The sequence below is a fragment of the Haliotis asinina genome, chromosome 16, assembly GCF_037392515.1.
Source record: "Haliotis asinina isolate JCU_RB_2024 chromosome 16, JCU_Hal_asi_v2, whole genome shotgun sequence".
In the NCBI taxonomy this organism is placed as follows: Eukaryota; Metazoa; Mollusca; class Gastropoda; order Lepetellida; family Haliotidae; genus Haliotis; species Haliotis asinina.
In genome coordinates this window covers 11837859-11857734 of record NC_090295.1, presented here as the reverse complement: position 1 = coordinate 11857734, position 19876 = coordinate 11837859, and the positions used below count along the sequence as shown (strand labels likewise).

General features: G+C 41.8%; 1 protein-coding gene across 1 annotated transcript in view; it reads left to right on the top strand.

Annotated features, from left to right (window-relative positions):
- Nucleotides 1-17784: 17784 nt before the first annotated feature.
- Nucleotides 17785-19876, top strand: part of LOC137267616 (uncharacterized) — a 55642-nt gene continuing 53550 nt past the window's right edge. Inside the window, exon 1 of the mRNA XM_067802103.1 lies at nt 17785-17964. Within this exon, the coding sequence (XP_067658204.1) occupies nt 17785-17964 (180 nt within the window). The remainder of the gene's footprint in view (nt 17965-19876) is intronic.

Genomic DNA, 19876 nt, shown 5'->3' with positions numbered 1-19876 from the left:
AAGGGTACACGGGATTTTGCGACGACTTTTTGCTTGATTCAGGGATCGTTTGTTCATAAATGTGAGATGTAAGTAATCAGAATTATTCTGACTATTTGTGTATTGTGATATGTTCTTATCGTTTACATTGTAAATGACGGAAGAAGCCAGAAATGCCGATAAGTACCGTTGTCGTTCTGCGTGATTTTGCGTCAGTCATGGCGTCACGCTGCACTGAAAGTTTGACAGTTTCTTATGAATTACCAAATTATTTCATTGTATCTATTTTCAATTTGCTATTTTGTGCCACGATACTCTTTCCCTGAATATACTATGCGTATTGAGCCATTGTAAGCAATGATTAGAGGGCTGGATGTTGGGAAAATTCCGAAAATGCTACGCAGTGTAAAATTGGAATTTTTCTTTGTTTACATTTCAGACAAGCGCTGTCTTTCGAGCACAGCGTTCGTTTTCATACTAAATATATTTCGTTTCGTTTTGTCTAGACAGTTGGTATTGGTGACAAAGACCATTTGTAATTTGATTCTAAGATATATGGGGAATCAATGATGCATTTGTCGCAGCTAACTATGAAGTATACATGATGTAATGGGCTTCTCAACACCGGCCTTCTCGAAACGTGATTTAGTAAACACTATCCAATATGGCGGAAAGCGCACTTCGGCGTTCGTGTAAGTGTATTTTCGAAAACATCCCAACCGATTCTAGGTACATCGGTGACGTTTCAGAATTATCATTACTGGTTACATGAAAACTTGATATCAGTGATCATTAATATGCTATTTTTGAAATTCATTACTCCCAGTAATTATCCGATTTTCATATTTCAAAACATACTGCAAATAACGCTGTGAATCTCGATTTTGTACAGTTTGAAAAATGGCGACATTTACGAAGAAGCCTATTTTGAAAGGCGATTTTAAGCACTTTCGCTTGGTCTGAGATAATAGTGGATGGTATCAAGAAACTGGGAATTTTCCGCAGAATTCAAAAGTGTGAAGTATTTATATATGCGTGGTATATTTAGAATTTTATTCGACTTCAAAGTGAGGGGTGAAGAGGAGGGACATATATGTCCCTGTGGCATCCAGGGGGTTAAGTCATTTGAATATTTCGAAAACCAAGCTTGTGGTGAAGTCTTGATCTTGACAGCTTGGACGGACAGCAGACGGGTGGAAACCTGTGACGTCAGAACGGGCGATGATGACGTCATTACGTCTGTACTTGAACAAGCGGACCTTCGTCCTGGGACGGCAAACAGAGGCGTGTTATGTGAACAAATTTCAGTCAACCTGTACAGATACACTGTCCACTTCTGACGACGTTTCGGTATCTGCTAAACTATTAACCATTCACCCCTGCACTTGGTGATTCTAAAGTACTCTGTGGCTGGGTATTTTTTTGTAAACATACATTGTTTTAATGCATACGACAGTACGAAATGCAAAAAGATTCCAAACATGTTTGTTATGTTGTAACTGGTGAACACAGGATCTAACCTGTATTTATTCAGAATCTAACCTATTTCAAAATGCATTACCGTGCCTAGCACCGGTACAGGTAAATGTGAAGTTGCATAAATTGTTTTCCAGAGTATATCCCGCTATAACATGTGGAGCACATGGGGCTTTACCGCACTGCTACACCTTAAACAAATTGATCCCTTCTAATTCCTGTTTTGTTTCACAGACGAAGCAGTAATACTAGCAAACAACCAGTCACGGGGAATCATATTCACGCACAGAGGCGTGTGCACCCTCTGCCGGATGCTGAAAGACCATTCACGGTTAAAATTGGAGTAAATAATGAATCTTACGCATAAGCATGTACAACGTAGACGTCAGTACTTATTACTTGGCACATTACATAACAGACATGTGGGCATTTTTGGAGGGCGAGGGAATTTATCATGGCATTACTTATTTGAAGATGGTGAGTGATGATAAGAACGGAATTGTTGTAGTTTAAACACTATTTACGGTCCATCAGGGCGATGCAAACACCATTACAAACAACTAACAAACATTTGGCCTTTTGGGGCACTTTGAGTGCCGACTAACATCGATTTGTACTGTCATAATAACATTGTCGCTCGCCTCTAACACATGACCTGCGAGGTAGGACGGCCATCAGTGGACACGGAAAGGACACCTCCCTCATCATGATCGTGCGGTTACTGGATCTGGCACGTGGATGAGGTCACGGTGGGACGATTCCAGCATTATAACGGCATTTCTTGATGGAAAACGAGGCAGTCTTACTTTTTGGAGTGAGTGTTTCTCTTTTAAAAACTGATTATTTATGGAGTATGGACAATGTAACGTATTCCTGGATAAAATATTGGGTTTTTATTGGGGAACGCCCTCACACTACCTGGAATGGTTATTCTATAATAATAACAAAATGTCCGAAATACGACAGTGCCGACACAGATTGACCCAAAAAAAAGATATAAACGTGCAATTCAACTTATACACATGCACAAAAGTTAAGAGCCACCCACTATTTTTGTGATCTGCTACTTGGGATACTCAGTGGTAACTATCATAACGAGATCTATGACTGTCATTGACATCATTGGTTTCATTATGTTTGGCAACTAAACGGGTGATGACGCTGTGATGACGACCCATATGCCTTGCAATGGCCCTGCATGACATGCCAGCATTTTTTATGCCTATCACCTATCACCTGCCATCCCTCAGCGGTAGTTAACTTTCTCCTCACAAAGACTGATTTCCTAACTCTAAAGTGATAGGAAAATCTCACAACAGACCGGTGAAACCAAGTGTGTGAAACTTGATTTTCAAGACTGATTTTCAAGATTCAGCAGAACGTTTTCCTCGTTATATCTTGACAATCTTAGGTTCCAGAATGGTTAATTCAGTCATAAACATTTATAGTTTATACTTCGGATCTTCTTCCGTGGTAAAATAAATACACTATAAAAAATGTTGCGCTTAACTTTTGTGCATGTGTATAAATTTACTGTTGCTGAAAAAAAGACACTTCAGACATTCTCTAGCAGCAAAAAATGAAACGATGACGAAACATGATACATGTTTACTACTGTGACATCACTGCTGCATAAGGGCGCTCCTATATGGAGTATATTGTGGTGCTGCTCTGGGTACACAGTATGAAGTATGTCTACACTGACATACAAGTCCTTACATTTCATTAGCTTGGTTCACTGTTCCTGGAACGACATATGGGGAAAAATCGGAATGACAACATTTTTTAAACCAGCAAAGGTAAAGAATGTTTTAGCAATAACATTAATCAAATGTTTTCTGAATGGATAAAACGGTCACAACGTATTTCGCTCTGGCCTAAAAGCTGAATATACGATTCATTATATAAAAATAACCCCTGTATACCGTAAGAATTACATTATATCAAAACATTGACAGCAGAAAGATTCATATCTATATATTAAAAAACGGCACAAGGTGCGTGAAGATGCCCCGCCCGCCGCGCCGTACCGTACAGGACTCAATGGATAAACGTCTTTCTTTCTTTTCTACAGCTGACACGCTGCGAGGTTGGTCGCCGGGCCTGACGTCATAGCTAGCGTCGTGACGTCATATAGCTGGCGGTGCTGACGACATAGCCTCTGTACTCTAAACCCACCACTGTACATACTTGTACCCAGTTGTTATGGCAAGGTACTGACGTGCCACTGAAGGTCTGCAAGGACTGAAAACGGCAATGTGGGCGAGATAACGATAATTTCAGACACTTACTGCACTCGACACTACCAATTCAGTTGTGTTCACAATCCCACTGAAATACTACTGAATGATTGTTTGAGCAGCACAGGCATTGTTGTATGCACAAGTGCCACTGACACATACGCTAGATATTATCCAAGCCGGAACAGTACCTGGTACGTAATGGAGTCAAAAGTGTTTAATCCCTGTAGTTCCGATTCCCCTGATGACGAGTGCATTTGAATACATGTATTACACTTTGCAGGTGTTTGCATAGCGTCAGTGTGGTACAACAGTTCGATTTGGAAACTGAATAAAACATTCTATGTTCAGCAAAGGGTCGCCTCTAGGATCACCCAGATAGCAGGGCGTGTCCAGCTGATCTTCCATGGCCCACAGGAAAGCAACTGCACCCAAGCGGATAGAATTTGTAACTATCGTGTTATTGCTGGTAACACAGTACTCCACAAAGAGCAAAAGCTTGTACAGAATTAAGAATCTATTTTATTCTTTTCATCTTTAAATACACACATGGATGCGACTGTTCAAATCAAGTAAAGATATACAGAATTGACAAGCATTATCCCAGCTGTGTCAGTATTTTCTCTTTCGTCAGGATCTCTCTCTGAAATCAAACAAAATCAAATTTAAAATTATACAATTTTTTAATCTGCCTGTTACATACTGTTAAAACTGTAGGTTACAACAAACCTGTATTCTATTCTGAACATCTGTATTGTTTCTGTATTTCTTGTAAAGATATGAGTTATGTTTGCTAAATAAATGTTGTCATGCTCCAGAACTGGATTTCACCGGCAGTAACACTTCTTGTGTGCGAAAATAACTATGTAACAATGTTGCGTTACTTAATGGAACACTGTTAAAACAAAGAAGTTGGTGCTAGACGTACTGTGCACTGTTGACTTGCCGAGTAGTGTGTATCGTCACCGACAGACGGATGACGTCGTGTGATCTGGGCATATTTGAGATGATGAGACAGATAATTAATACAATTATCCTAACATATGCAAGATGGAAGGATTGTAACATCGTTTACGTCTTTGGCTGTTTCTTGGTGTCGGTAAGAAGACAGTAAATCTTGCAGTTAGGGGTGAAATGGGGTGGCTCTCCTGTATTTCAAGACAATAAATAGAAATTACCCGTTTTTGGAGAAAATTAAATACATGTACAGCTGAACCATAAGACTGACTAGTTGCATTCAAACTTGGTCCTTGAGGTTAAGGAAATCCCCTAGGATAACATGGTCTTAAATTTCTTCAGACAAATTAATTTCTGATGATGTTCCAGTTACTAGAATATTCAAAAATACTCTGGGAGTTTCTCCTTATGTTCGTTCAGTCTCTGACCGCTCTCAGCGAAGGGAGATGTGTCTCCCTCCTTTTTTGGACGTAGAAGTTGGTGGACTTTCCCGTCGCAAAACTGCATTAAAGCAACGTATATCTAAACACTGCAATTACTCTGAAGCTGAAGATGACACATTTTCTAACCTCATGTCCATTTTATTTAGACATCCGATCTACGTTATGCTATTTACTCACAATTCTTTATTCTGCCCTCCACAGATGAAATCAGTCTTAGGAAGTATCCCCAACTCTCCACACCACTTGTCGCTACAGTGAGCGCTATGTTTAGGCGCAGAAAAAAAACCTTATAATGTAACAATTTTAAGAAAGATTCGTGAGAATTTATACTTATACCTTTCTTGTGTGATAAAATTTGAATTATATTTTAGCGCTTTAGCTCTCAAATAGTTTTTATTGTAACTAAGTGTCTGGTAGGCCATTTCTGGCTGGACAACGTATTATGAATATGTGCAATTTGTCTTCTTCTTGAAAACGTGTATTGTGCCATGCGTATGCTTCTGTGTTGTGCATTACTACCCGCAAAACAAACTTTAAACACATATATAATGGTAACTCCCATCGCATACAGCAGGTCGCATGGATTGTCGGGTCTGGCACTGAATACCAACCATAGTTTACACTCACTCACTCACTCACTCACTCACTCATTTCACCGGGGCTACCGTCGTTGAATCCGACACAACAAATGCACAAACAAACCATCACCGTGAAACATTGATAAATTCATTTGTTGTTGACAGAGTGTAACTATAAATTCTGAAACGTCAACCAATTTCCCTTCGACTCATAAACGGTCACGTGACTTGGTAAATAATATTTTATGTGTGCCTGAATGAATCAAGTATGTGTTGTTGATGTATTCAGGGTATTTCTGTGGAAATATGGACACTTAAACATAATATACTATAATAATTATGACATAGAGGCTTAATGTTGGTATGGAAAAGAACCACACAACTGTTTCAGACCAAAGCCATTCGCAGCAATTATTTGTAAACAAGTCAGTCGGTCTCCGGAAGTCAACAATAACTGGGGGCAAGTACACAGCCCAGTGTCAGGGCACAGCCGTGACGTCAGTGTAGTCAGTTATGACTTTTCTTGTGTAAACAGCAACTGGGTGCCGAGACGGGGACAGAGTCATGACGTCATCATTGACAGATATGACGTCACGCCTCGAACACAACAGTTCTGGCGGCAGACTGGTCAGCTGAGAGACTGTTGTCACCTCCGAGAGAGATAACAGTGGGCTTAGTGTGTCATGTCTGGGAACTCTTTGACTGTGCCAAGATGAACACCATGAAACATACAATCAGAGTGACACAAAAGCAAATAACAATTGAAGAATGAAGGTGCAACAATTGAAAATTTCTAAAAATACAAGCAACCACTGTTATTGGCAATTTCATAATTATATGGTGCAGTTTATTTTACAATCTAATCAATCAAAGGGAACACAGGTACGCATCCACACACGCCACGTGATCAAAGAAGGTACAGCTTTTCCGGAGATCTTTCATTGGCTGAACATTATTTACAATTTGACAATCTAAGTCTATTGATGTAACTTGATGTGTGAAATGAAAGGCTTAGCATGAAATCGGTCTTAAATTTCAGAGTAGCCATGTAACCATAAAAATCTCACGAAGAAATTCCAAGCCTTATTTGACAATTAAGGAACCTAGTGTTTAGTGGAAACGTCTATTACTTGCAAAGCTGACAGTTTGACATATGTCTACATACTCGGATATTCCCAAGCAGCTTGTTTTACGGTTGTACCAGTTACTGTAGTGATCTGAGCAGCTTCGGACAGAGTCAAAAAGGAACATTCGTGACACTGCATGTTTACATTTTGCCACAATCTATTCTATCGTTGTTTGGACATACACATATGATACGACATGTTGGAAATATCGGCGCTGTTACTACTGAACGTACAGGCTGTCGGTACTGGATGTACTGTCTGTACAGTCTGTTTATACTTGGTGTCAGTAGTGGGTGTACAGTGTACAGTCTGTTAGAACTGGATGTACAGTCTTAGTACTTAGTGTAGACTTTGCGAGTACCGGAAGTAGAATTTTCTCAGGACCGGAAGTAGAATGTCAGCACCGGAAGTAGAATTTTCTCAGGACCGGAAGTAGAACTTTCTCAGGACCGGAAGTAGAATGACAGCACCGGAAGTAGAATTTTCTCAGGAACGGAAGTAGAATGTCAGCACCGGAAGTAGAATGACAGCACCGGAAGTAGAAGTTTCTCATGACCGGAAGTAGAATGTCAGCACCGGAAGTACAATTTTGTCGGCACCGGAAGTAGAATGTCAGAACCGGAAGTAGAATTTTCTCAGGACCGGAAGTAGAATGTCAGCACCGGAAGTAGAATTTTCTCAGGAACGGAAGTAGAATGTCAGCACCGGAAGTAGAATGACAGCACCGGAAGTAGACGTTTCTCATGACCGGAAGTAGAATGTCAGCGCCGGAGGAAGAATTTGTCATAGACTGGAAGTAGAATTTTGTCATGACCGAAAGTACAATTTTCTCAGAACCGGAAGCTGAATTTTATGTCGACTGGAAGTATATTTTGAGAGGACCGGAAGTAGAAATTGTCAGTACTAAAAGTAGAATTTTTGAGCACTGGAAGTACCGTTTGTCCTCACCACCAGTTTATCCCTATTAAACTTCCACCCTGCACTGCACGCCAGGGGGTGGCTGGTGTTCAACACTGACCAGAGTACCCTACCTCCCTTTAAGACTGACAGTGTACTGTACAGAGGTGGCTGGTGTCCAACACTGACCAGTGCATCTACCTCCGTTTAATTAAGACTGACAGTGTACAGTACAGGGGTGGCAGGTGTACAACACTGACCACTGTACCCCACATCCCATCCCACTCAGTTTCTTCAGTATTTTATTCAACAATTATAATCAAAATAGTATGTGAGTGGGTGAGTGAGTTTTCTGGTCATATTGGCAGTATTTCCACTATGTAGTGATTAAAACAAGCTATATATTCATGACACTTAAAACAAGAATATTTAGACCAAGTGACAAACTACATTAAAAACAAGGAAATTATAAAATATGGACAATACTAGATATAAAACAAGCAACAGGTTATCAACAACTGAAGGTACATCACCAATACATTTCACTATTTTTGCACTAAAACTTATCCCTTGTGATGGAAAAATCAGTAGTCAAGCAGGACAGGCTTGACCGTGATTCTTTCATCACAAGGGATACAGAATGGAGGCACCTCAACTTTCAACAGGAACCATGAGTATATCTGACATGAGAAAAACAGCTGTTGCATAATGACTTCTTCAAAGCTGGACTGAAAACCAAAGTTGATATATTCACAAGCTGGTTTAATTTCAATTGATGGACCACTTCATCTGCATTAATGGTAAGGTCTGATGATTGGTTTGTTGTGAGTGTAGGGAAGTAGAAGTGGTGTCACAGATCTATTGGGTGCTGCTTTAGCTCCAGCATCAACCTGCGTTACCAGAAATTCAAACATGGCAGGGAAATAAACCAAAACAAATGTTGTTTTAGCTAGTAGCAACAACATTAAATAACTCAATAATTTCATATAAAAGTAGATGTTAAGAAGATATATTTTTAATAGCCACAAAGACATGAGAGAGAATCCGAAAATATGACTAACTGAGTATATTTATGCGGTTACTTATGTTTCAGAGCTGTTAATGTGACACTTATCTCTGCTGCTGCTGAAAACCACTGGGACAAAATGTTTTTGTTTCCTGCCTGTCCTTATGGATGACAGTTCTTTCAATGCCAGTAAGTAAATGTATTTTTCTTTCAGAAAAATATCATTCAGAAGTTCTACTTTTCATCTCGATCAGCAGCAACTTGTTAGTTGTCCCATTTTTTGTTTAATGGAAATTAGCCAAGATGTAGGGCCAACACACTCTTTCTATTTTTATCAAATTTCCACCCTTAACATAGTACCATAAACCTAACATTCTGAATGAGGTATCCCAAACGCACCATAGGACTATAACATTAAGACTCTGAAAGGGGTGTCCCACCCATACCATGGCACCTTAACCCTAAGACTCTCAAAGGGGTGTTCCATGCAGAACATAGCACCCTAACCCTAAGACTCTGAAAAGGGTGTCCCACCCATACCATGGCACCTTAACCCTAAGACTCTCAAAGGGGTGTTCCATGCAGAACATAGCACCCTAACCCTAAGACTCTGAAAAGGGTGTCCCACCCATAACATAACACCCTAACCCTAAGACTCTGAAAGGGGTGTTCCATGCAGAACATAGCACCCTAACCCTAAGACTCTGAAAGGGGTGTTCCACCCTTAACATAACACCCTAAACCTAAGACTCTGAAAGGGGTGTTCCACCCTTAACATAACACCCTAAACCTAAGACTCTGAAAGGGGTGTTCCATGCAGAACATAGCACCCTAACCCTAAGACTCTGAAAGGGGTGTTCCACCCTTAACATAACACCCTAAACCTAAGACTCTGAAAGGGGTGTTCCACCCATACCATGGCACCTTAACCCTAAGACTCTGAAAGGGGTGTTCCACCCTTAACATAACACCCTAAACCTAAGACTCTGAAAAGGGTGTCCCACCCATACCATGGCACCTTAACCCTAAGACTCTCAAAGGGGTGTTCCATGCAGAACATAGCACCCTAACCCCAAGACTCTGAAAAGGGTGTCCCACCCATAACATAACACCCTAACCCTAAGACTCTGAAAGGGGTGTTCCATGCAGAACATAGCACCCTAACCCTAAGACTCTGAAAGGGGTGTTCCACCCTTAACATAACACCCTAAACCTAAGACTCTGAAAGGGGTGTTCCACCCTTAACATAACACCCTAAACCTAAGACTCTGAAAGGGGTGTTCCATGCAGAACATAGCACCCTAACCCTAAGACTCTGAAAGGGGTGTTCCACCCTTAACATAACACCCTAAACCTAAGACTCTGAAAGGGGTGTTCCACCCATACCATGGCACCTTAACCCTAAGACTCTGAAAGGGGTGTTCCACCCTTAACATAACACCCTAAACCTAAGACTCTGAAAAGGGTGTCCCACCCATACCATGGCACCTTAACCCTAAGACTCTCAAAGGGGTGTTCCATGCAGAACATAGCACCCTAACCCTAAGACTCTGAAAGGGGTGTTCCACCCTTAACATAACACCCTAACCCTAAGACTCTGAAAGGGGTGTTCCATGCAGAACATAGCACCCTAACCCTCTGAAAGGGGTGTTCCACCCTTAACATAACACCCTAAACCTAAGACTCTGAAAGGGGTGTTCCACCCTTAACATAACACCCTAAACCTAAGACTCTGAAAGGGGTGTTCCATGCAGAACATAGCACCCTAACCCTAAGACTCTGAAAGGGGTGTTCCACCCTTAACATAACACCCTAAACCTAAGACTCTGAAAGGGGTGTTCCATGCAGAACATAGCACCCTAACCCTAAGACTCTGAAAGGGGTGTTCCACCCTTAACATAACACCCTAAACCTAAGACTCTGAAAGGGGTGTTCCACCCATAACATATCACCCTAAACCTAAGACTCTGAAAGGGGTGTTCCACCCATAACATAACACCCTAACCCTAAGACTCTGAAAGGGGTGTTCCACCCTTAACATAACACCCTAACCCTAAGACTCTGAAAGGGGTGTTCCACCCATAACATAACACCCTAAACCTAAGACTCTGAAAGGGGTGTTCCATGCAGAACATAGCACCCTAACCCTAAGACTCTGAAAGGGGTGTTCCACCCTTAACATATCACCCTAAACCTAAGACTCTGAAAGGGGTGTTCCACCCATAACATATCACCCTAAACCTAAGACTCTGAAAGGGGTGTTCCACCCTTAACATAACACCCTAACCCTAAGACTCTGAAAGGGGTGTTCCACCCTTAACATAACACCCTAGCCCTAAGACTCTGAAAGGGGTGTTCCACCCATAACATAACACCCTAAACCTAAGACTCTGAAAGGGGTGTTCCATGCAGAACATAGCACCCTAACCCTAAGACTCTGAAAGGGGTGTTCCACCCTTAACATAACACCCTAACCCTAAGACTCTGAAAGGGGTGTTCCACCCTTAACATAACACCCTAACCCTAAGACTCTCAAAGGGGTGTTCCACCCATAACATATCACCCTAAACCTAAGACTCTGAAAGGGGTGTTCCATGCAGAACATAGCACCCTAACCCTAAGACTCTGAAAGGGGTGTTCCACCCTTAACATAACACCCTAACCCTAAGACTCTGAAAGGGGTGTTCCACCCTTAACATAACACCCTAACCCTAAGACTCTGAAAGGGGTGTTCCACCCATAACATAACACCCTAAACCTAAGACTCTGAAAGGGGTGTTCCATGCAGAACATAGCACCCTAACCCTAAGACTCTGAAAGGGGTGTTCCACCCTTAACATATCACCCTAAACCTAAGACTCTGAAAGGGGTGTTCCACCCATAACATATCACCCTAAACCTAAGACTCTGAAAGGGGTGTTCCACCCTTAACATAACACCCTAACCCTAAGACTCTGAAAGGGGTGTTCCACCCTTAACATAACACCCTAACCCTAAGACTCTGAAAGGGGTGTTCCACCCATAACATAACACCCTAAACCTAAGACTCTGAAAGGGGTGTTCCATGCAGAACATAGCACCCTAAACCTAAGACTCTGAAAGGGGTGTCCCACCCATACCATGGCACCCTAACCCCAAGACTCTGAAAAGGGTGTCCCACCCATACCATGGCACCTTAACCCTAAGACTCTCAAAGGGGTGTTCCATGCAGAACATAGCACCCTAACCCTAAGACTCTGAAAAGGGTGTCCCACCCATAACATATCACCCTAAACCTAAGACTCTGAAAGGGGTGTTCCACCCTTAACATAACACCCTAAACCTAAGACTCTGAAAGGGGTGTCCAACCCATACCATGGCACCCTAAACCTAAGACTCTGAAAGGGGTGTTCCACCCATAACATAACACCCTAAACCTAAGACTCTGAAAGGGGTGTCCAACCCATACCATGGCACCCTAAACCTAAGACTCTGAAAGGGGTGTTCCACCCTTAACATAACACCCTAAACCTAAGACTCTGAAAGGGGTGTCCAACCCATAACATAACACCCTAACCCTAAGACTCTGAAAGGGGTGTTCCACCCATAACATATCACCCTAAACCTAAGACTCTGAAAGGGGTGTTCCACCCTTAACATAACACCCTAAACCTAAGACTCTGAAAGGGGTGTCCAACCCATACCATGGCATCCTAACCCTTGGATCTGAAAGGGGTGTCCCACCCATAGCATGGCAACCTAACCCTAAGACTCTGAAAGGGGTGTCCCACCCATAGCATGGCACCTTAACCCTAAGATTCTGAAAGGGGTGTCCCACCCATACCATGGCAACCTAACCCTAAGACTCTGAAAGGGGTGTCCCACCCATAGCATGGCAACCTAAGCCTAAGACTCTGAAAGGGGTGTCCCACCCAGAGCTGGGTGTCGTAAATCTCTTACCTTTAAAAGACTGCCAACTCACAGCATCCTTACCCTCAGACCTTTAAAGGGGTCCCCACCAAGAGCAGGTACACCCTTACTCTCGGACCTTAGAGGGGTGCACCACCCACAGAATGGCCCCATAACCCTCCGACCTATAAAGGGGTGCCCCACCAAGAGCAGGGCACCCTAACTGTAAGACCTTAAAGGGGTGCACCACCCTTAGCACGGCAATCTAACTATCCAACCTTTAAAGGACTGCCAACCCACAGCATGGCATCCTTACCCTCAGACAGACCTTTAAAAGGGGTGCTCCCCCAGAACATGGCACACTAACTCTCAGACCTTTAAAGGGGTAACCCAACCATAGCCTAGAACCCTAACGTGTTCCAGCCTGAGGAAGATAAACAATATTGATGATACATGACTGAACCGTATGCAGATGACAAAGCTCCAACCTTGTATTGAGAAACACAGGAGAGAATGCAAGGAGTAGCCGACTGCCATGTAACGTCATGTTACGTTACGTCACGTCATGTCATGTCATGTCATGTCATGTAACGTCATGTCATGTCATGTCATGCCAACCAGTTTCAATTCAATTTCAAACCAATACTGACCTAGAAGCAATGCTTGGAATGGAGGAAGTCACTGCACGCCATCAGATTAGTTACCCATAGTATTTGAGAGGACTTGAGCCAAAATATTTAACCCATAATATTCAGGCTATGACAAAGACCCTGACTTAAACCTCCACCTGGACTGATGTAAAATAATTCCAAGACGGTTCTCCTTGGTCAGACAATGTTTGAGCAACAAGAACTCAGATGTCAGTGAACTCCATCTCATTCCTGCGATATGAGTTCAATACTCCCTACAGCCCAAGCAAGAGTCATGTTAACTCCATATTTCCCCATTCCCTACAGCTCAAGCAAGAGTCATGTTATCTCCATATTTCCCCCTTTCACCTGTCCCTTTCATCGCCACCAAATTGATGCAGGAACTGGATTATCTCCCTTCCAGTCAGAGAAAGCTTGACAGAGGTGTTTATTTAACCCAATAATACAGTCTTAGCTTGGAGACATAAATAATATGTAAGCTATAACAAAGAACCCTGACTTATAAACTAAATCTAAATGCTGCAAATGAATACAAGGCAATTTTGCTTGGTCAGTTTGTGGTTGAGCAACACTGACAGACCTGCTGAATTAATATTAATGTTCAGAGAGTCCATGAAAGACTTTCTTAGCTCAGTGACTAAATTTCGTTTTTTGACATCCCTTATCTTAAACAGCATCTGTATCTGACTGGCGTTTGGTACAATTACTACTCAAGGATCACACTTCTCATCTGAGACACACTCGGAACACAGGTGGACAGCCACTGGAAACAGTCAACTTGTAGCAGGGTTATTATCCTCACGACATGCCGACATACAGATACAGAAAATTCCTGAGTAAAGGACCAACTTTAATGTACTGACATAGGTATTAAATATCTTGACTGAACTGAGTGACACTGTAGTGCTACCTCATCTACCAAAGGTAGCTCTCTCTACACCATACGACATCTTGTAAGATTTTCTTCACAAACATATTAATAATCAGGAACAATTTAAATATTTCACAAAAATATTTGGCGTCCTTTTCATAAAATGGCTTCCATACAGTGATCAAGTATGCTGTCCCTCAATTTCTGTCATTGCAGGCCACTGGGCATTGAAGTTTCACTATATTGAACCTGACAAAAAGCACACCAAGGGAGCTTACTCTTCCACCAAATGTTCTAAATTATCTCCCCCTTGTCTACTGATCACATACAACCCCTGTTGCATAATGCACCACAATAAAGAAAACTGATCAACGACATTTGGCAGCTAAACGGTATGTCCATGGTGTGTTAATGAAACAATATCATGTCAAATTGGGAAAATCCTAAATAAAAAGGTGACCTCAAGATACAACATGGTCACTTCAAGGAAATATGTCATTTTTGGGTAAGGGAGTATCTGCAATCTCCGGGGAGGATATGTCACCTGGATTGACTCCCTGGATGCTGAGGTTTTTTCAGGCGCACACTTTCATTAGATTTGAAAAGTGACTGTTGTGCGAGAATTGGACCTGGATCTGCATACAACTATGAAATTACACAGAAATGTAGAATATTAAATTTCCTGCCTGTTGATACAAAAATAACTGTAACTACCTCAGTAGTTTGAGATACAGACAAAATTTTGTTATTGATAAAAAACAAGCCTTAGCAATGAAAATACAGTCTGCTATCTGAATGACATAAGCATACATGAAATGGGTTTGTGCGCTCAAGATTGAAAATGACTCACAGTAATTGTCAAGTTCTTCTGTGATGTCAAATAACAACAGACAGGTTATACAAGTATAAAGATAAGGGGCATAATTCCACTGTTTAACATTAAGTCAACTTAACTCTGATCACATAGAGACACTCTTGCCATGCCTATTCTAAAAGGTACTGACTCGTTACATGGAATGAATACACAGCTGGATGTTAGAAATATTCAGAAATGCTATATAGTGTAAAAACAGAAGTTTTCTTTGGTCACATATCAAATGAGCGCAATTTCTCAAGCACAACGTTTATCTTTACATACAGAATCGTTAGTTTCATTGTATTTACACGGTTGGTATTGGTGACAGAGACCATTTATAATTTGAATCTAAAATGTATGGGGAATTCTGGGATGCATTTGTCGCATCTAAATTCTTGTTCTCACAACACTACAAACCATGCAGGTACTCAATTTCAATTTGTCCTACACACCCCAGCCCTACCAACAACAACACTAACAACAACCCAGATCAATACAAACTGAAAATGTGGCCATGTCATTTTATTCAAAGAAGATATAGATATAATATCCTTGTATGTATTCCTGCTTATGAATTGATTTTATTTAATGCATCAATTTCAATTTTGTACAAAAGTACCAAAATAAAGAGAGTTAAACCATGCAACACCCCTTGCATCTTTTTTTTTTTGGTATTATCGACATGTATACCTGGGGCTCATCTGTCAGCTGGGAGGGAGGTAGGGGGAGAAGGGGGAGAGGGAGAAGACACACTTAATACCTGGGTTAATCTACATGTATACCTGGGGCAGATGACACCTGAAGGAATGTGCACTGCCACTGGAATGGGGAGGAGTATCTCCCATCTTGGGGGTACATGTATCACCTGAATGAATGTGCACTGTCTCTGGAATGGGGAGGGGTATCTCCCATCTTGGGGGTACATGTATCACCTGAATGTATGCACTACCACTGGAATGGGGAGGGGTATCTCCCATCTTATGGGTACATGTATCACCTGAATGTATGCACTGCCACTGGAATGGGGAGGAGTATCTCCCATCTTGGGGGTACATGTATCACCTGAATGAATGAATGTGCACTGTCACTGGAATGGGGAGGGGTATCTCCCATCTTGGGGGAACATGTATCACCTGAACGTATGCACTGTCTCTGGAATGTGGAGGGGTATCTCCCATCTTGGGGGTAGATGTATCACCTGAAAAATGTGCAGTGTCACTGGAAGGGGGATGAGGATACGTCATCTTCAAGGTAGATTTATCACCTGAAGGAAGAAGCAATGCCACTGGAAGGAGGATCAGGGTCTGTCATCTTCAGGGTAAATGTATCACCTGAATGAATGTGCACTGTCACTGGGGATGAGGGTGTGTCATCTTGGGGGTAGATGTATCACTTGAAGATGATCTCTCACCTTGAAGGCAGATTTATCACCCAAGTGAATCCGTACAGTCACCCGAAGGGGGATCTTGCACCTTGAAGGTAGGTATATCACCCGAGTGAATCTGTACTGTTACTGGAAGGGGGATCTCGCACCTTGAAGGTAGGTATATCACCTGAGTGAATCTGTACAGTCAACCGAAGGGGGATCTCTCACCTTGAAGGTAGGTATATCACCTGAGTGAATCTGTACAGTCACCTGAAGGGGGATCTCGCACCTTGAAGGTAGGTTTATCACCTGAGTGAATCTGTACTGTTACTGGAAGGGGGATCTCTCACCTTGAAGGTGGATATATCACCAGAGTGAATCTGTACAGTCACCTGAAGGGGGATCTCTCACCTTGAGGGCAGATATATCACCTGAGTGAATATGTACTGTTACTGGAAGGGGGATCTCTCACCTTGAGGGTAGGTATATCACCTGAGTGAATCTGTATTGTTACTGGAAGGGGGAGGGGATCTGTCATCCTGTGGGGAGGGGATCTGTCATCCTGGAAGTAGAGTTGTCACCTGTGTGAATCTCAGTCTGGATATCTGTTCTTGTGTACTGGACCATTTGACGAGCATCACCTAAACCTGAAGCTATACAAACCACCCCGAAGACATCCTATTGACACCCAGCAGTACACACCTCTATCTTTGACATATCTGCTCTGTGGTACTGGACCCTTTCAAGAGCAACACCTAAACCTGAAGCTATACAAACCACCCTGAAGACACCCTGTACACACCCAGCAATACACACCTCTGTGACATACCTGTTCTTGTGTACTGGATCATTTCAGGAGCAACACCTAAACCTGAAGCTATACAAACCATAACCACAAAATACTACATCTCACCTATACCAGAGTGACACAACACCCTTAATACACCCTTAGAACCACATGCTCTGAGGATCCAATCCAAACTCTTTTGTTTGAACACTTGGACATTTTGTTACCAATCTTATCAATCATTGTGAACTTATGCTTACAACAAGGCACTTTTCCTGATATCTTGGAGAAGGCAGTCATCCGACCACTCCTGAAGAAACCTACCCTAGATTCAGATAATCAGAAAAATTATCGGCCAGTTTCAAACCTTTCCTTCTTTTCCAAAATTATTGAAAAAGCTGCCAACATAAGACTAAAATCACATCTATCTGACAACAGTCTACTACATGACTTTCAGTCGGCCTACCGCGCACGTCATAGCACAGAGACAGCTCCGCTGCGAGTCGAGAATGAGTTTCGGTCTCAAGTAGACAGAGGATACATGTCAACTTTGATTCTTTTTGACCTGTCCCTGGTTTTCGATACTGTTAATCATAGGCAACTAATGAACACCACGGTTGATATGAAGATAGAGGGGACTGCTCTTTGGATATAAAGGCTTGGATGACCAGCAGGAAACTCAAACTTAACGACAAGACCGAGGCTATACTGATTGGATCTAAGTGTCAACTTCAATCAGTGGATGAGGCTTATGCTATCATTGGACAAGCTGAAATCCATTTCTCGGACAAAGTTAAGAGTTTCGGTGTCTATCTAGACTCACAGCTTACCATGGAGAAGCAGGTAGACAGTCTCTGCAGGTCATGCTACTTTCACTTAATATGCACTGGCCAGATTCGGAATCTTCTCACCACTGAAGTCACAAAAACATTATTCCAATCCCTTGTTCTTTCACGACTAGACTATGCCAATAGCCTTCTCTTTGGAATTAATAAATCATTATTACAAAGGCTCCAGAAAGTACAGAACACTGCAGCACAGATGGTGTCAAGAGTGTCCTAATTTTTAACAATTACTCCAGGGCTTCAATCACTACACTGGCTTCCTATAGAAGCCAGACCGAAAGTCTTGTGCCTGACCTACAAGTGCTACTATGGATTGACTCCATCATACCTATCCTGTCTACTCAGTCACCACCAGTCCCAACGTTCGCTACGTTCAGATAACCTCCACCTTCTGTCCATTCCTCAGTACAACTTCACAAGCTCTGGTGATACGTCATTGTGTTCATGCCCCAACACTCTGCATTAACAGTGTAGCCAACACTCTGCATTAACAGTGTAGTTGTCCACGTGTCCATTTCCAACAAGTACCTTTGATCTGGAGCTATGCACAACCCCTTCAGAGATCATGTTACCTAAACATACACATGCCAGTGTGTATCCAGCCTCTGAACTGATCTATTTGACCATGTTTTTCCAAGCATACCTTAAATCTGAACATACACAAACATTTTTTTCCATTTAAATCTCCCCCTGACATGACACAGACCACTACACCAAAGGTGATTTGACAAAATGTCCTATTGTCTGACTATGAAATACTGTCAAATGCTTGTCTCTGTATCCAAATCTGGAGATCTATGTTCATGGCATCAATCACTGCATCATCTAATGCACATTCCTGTGGTCACACATTGCTGTCATACAGCTTGAATATTGTTAAATCCAAACCTGGAGTCTTTGTTCATGACAGCAATCACTGGATTATCTAGTGCAAATACCAGTAAACATATCTTACTGTCATACAGCTTGAATACTGTTCAATGTATGCCTCTATAACCAAACCCGGAGATCTATGTTCATGACATCAATCACTGGATTACCTAGTGCACATTCCCATAAACATACATTGCTGTCATACAGCTTGAATATTGCTGAATGCAGCCCAAATGTCATCCAGTACACAGCACAGGCCTGGATTGAGGTACATGTAGCCAAGGCCTGCATAGAAAATACAGTTTACAATCTGAGCCACTTCCAGAAAATACCTAAAAATCAGACGCTCCAAGAACCAACCCCAATATTCCTTAAATCTAACCTTCACTACGAAGAATCATCACACAAAGCACACATACACCACCATATAGAAAAAAACTTTTAACATGAACCTGTGACCAAACCAAGTAACACAACTTGGAGACGAGGTTAATGAAAATATATAACAAGCATCTACACAGCTTATCAACAGAGGGACCAAACAAGTAGACAAAGCCAGATTCATTAAGAAATCAATGACAATACTCAATACTGATAGTAAACCACATGAAAACCATGTTTTGTTTTCTTAATTGGAACTGGATGCAAAAAAAATAAACCTTATACAAACCTGCACTTGTAACCTTGAACACCTTGATCCTGTACCCAGAATGAATCTCCATTAACTGTGGGAACCGGGCTCGAAAAAATTTAAAATCTGCACTCGCCCTACTAGAACATACTTTCCACTCATCATTCTAAAATTGTACTTGCCCTACAGATTATGTATCACTATGAATGTAAGTTTATATTATTTTATTTGAAAATTGGAATAAAATACAACAAACATTACTTACTTTGTCTTCTACACAGGCACAAACTTTGACTTCGACAAAATTGATTTCGCTCACTATATACGATCACTGAACTTCAAAGAAAAAGAACAAGAGTCATCAGAAGATGACATATCCCCCTGCCCACACATATTTGAAAGGACA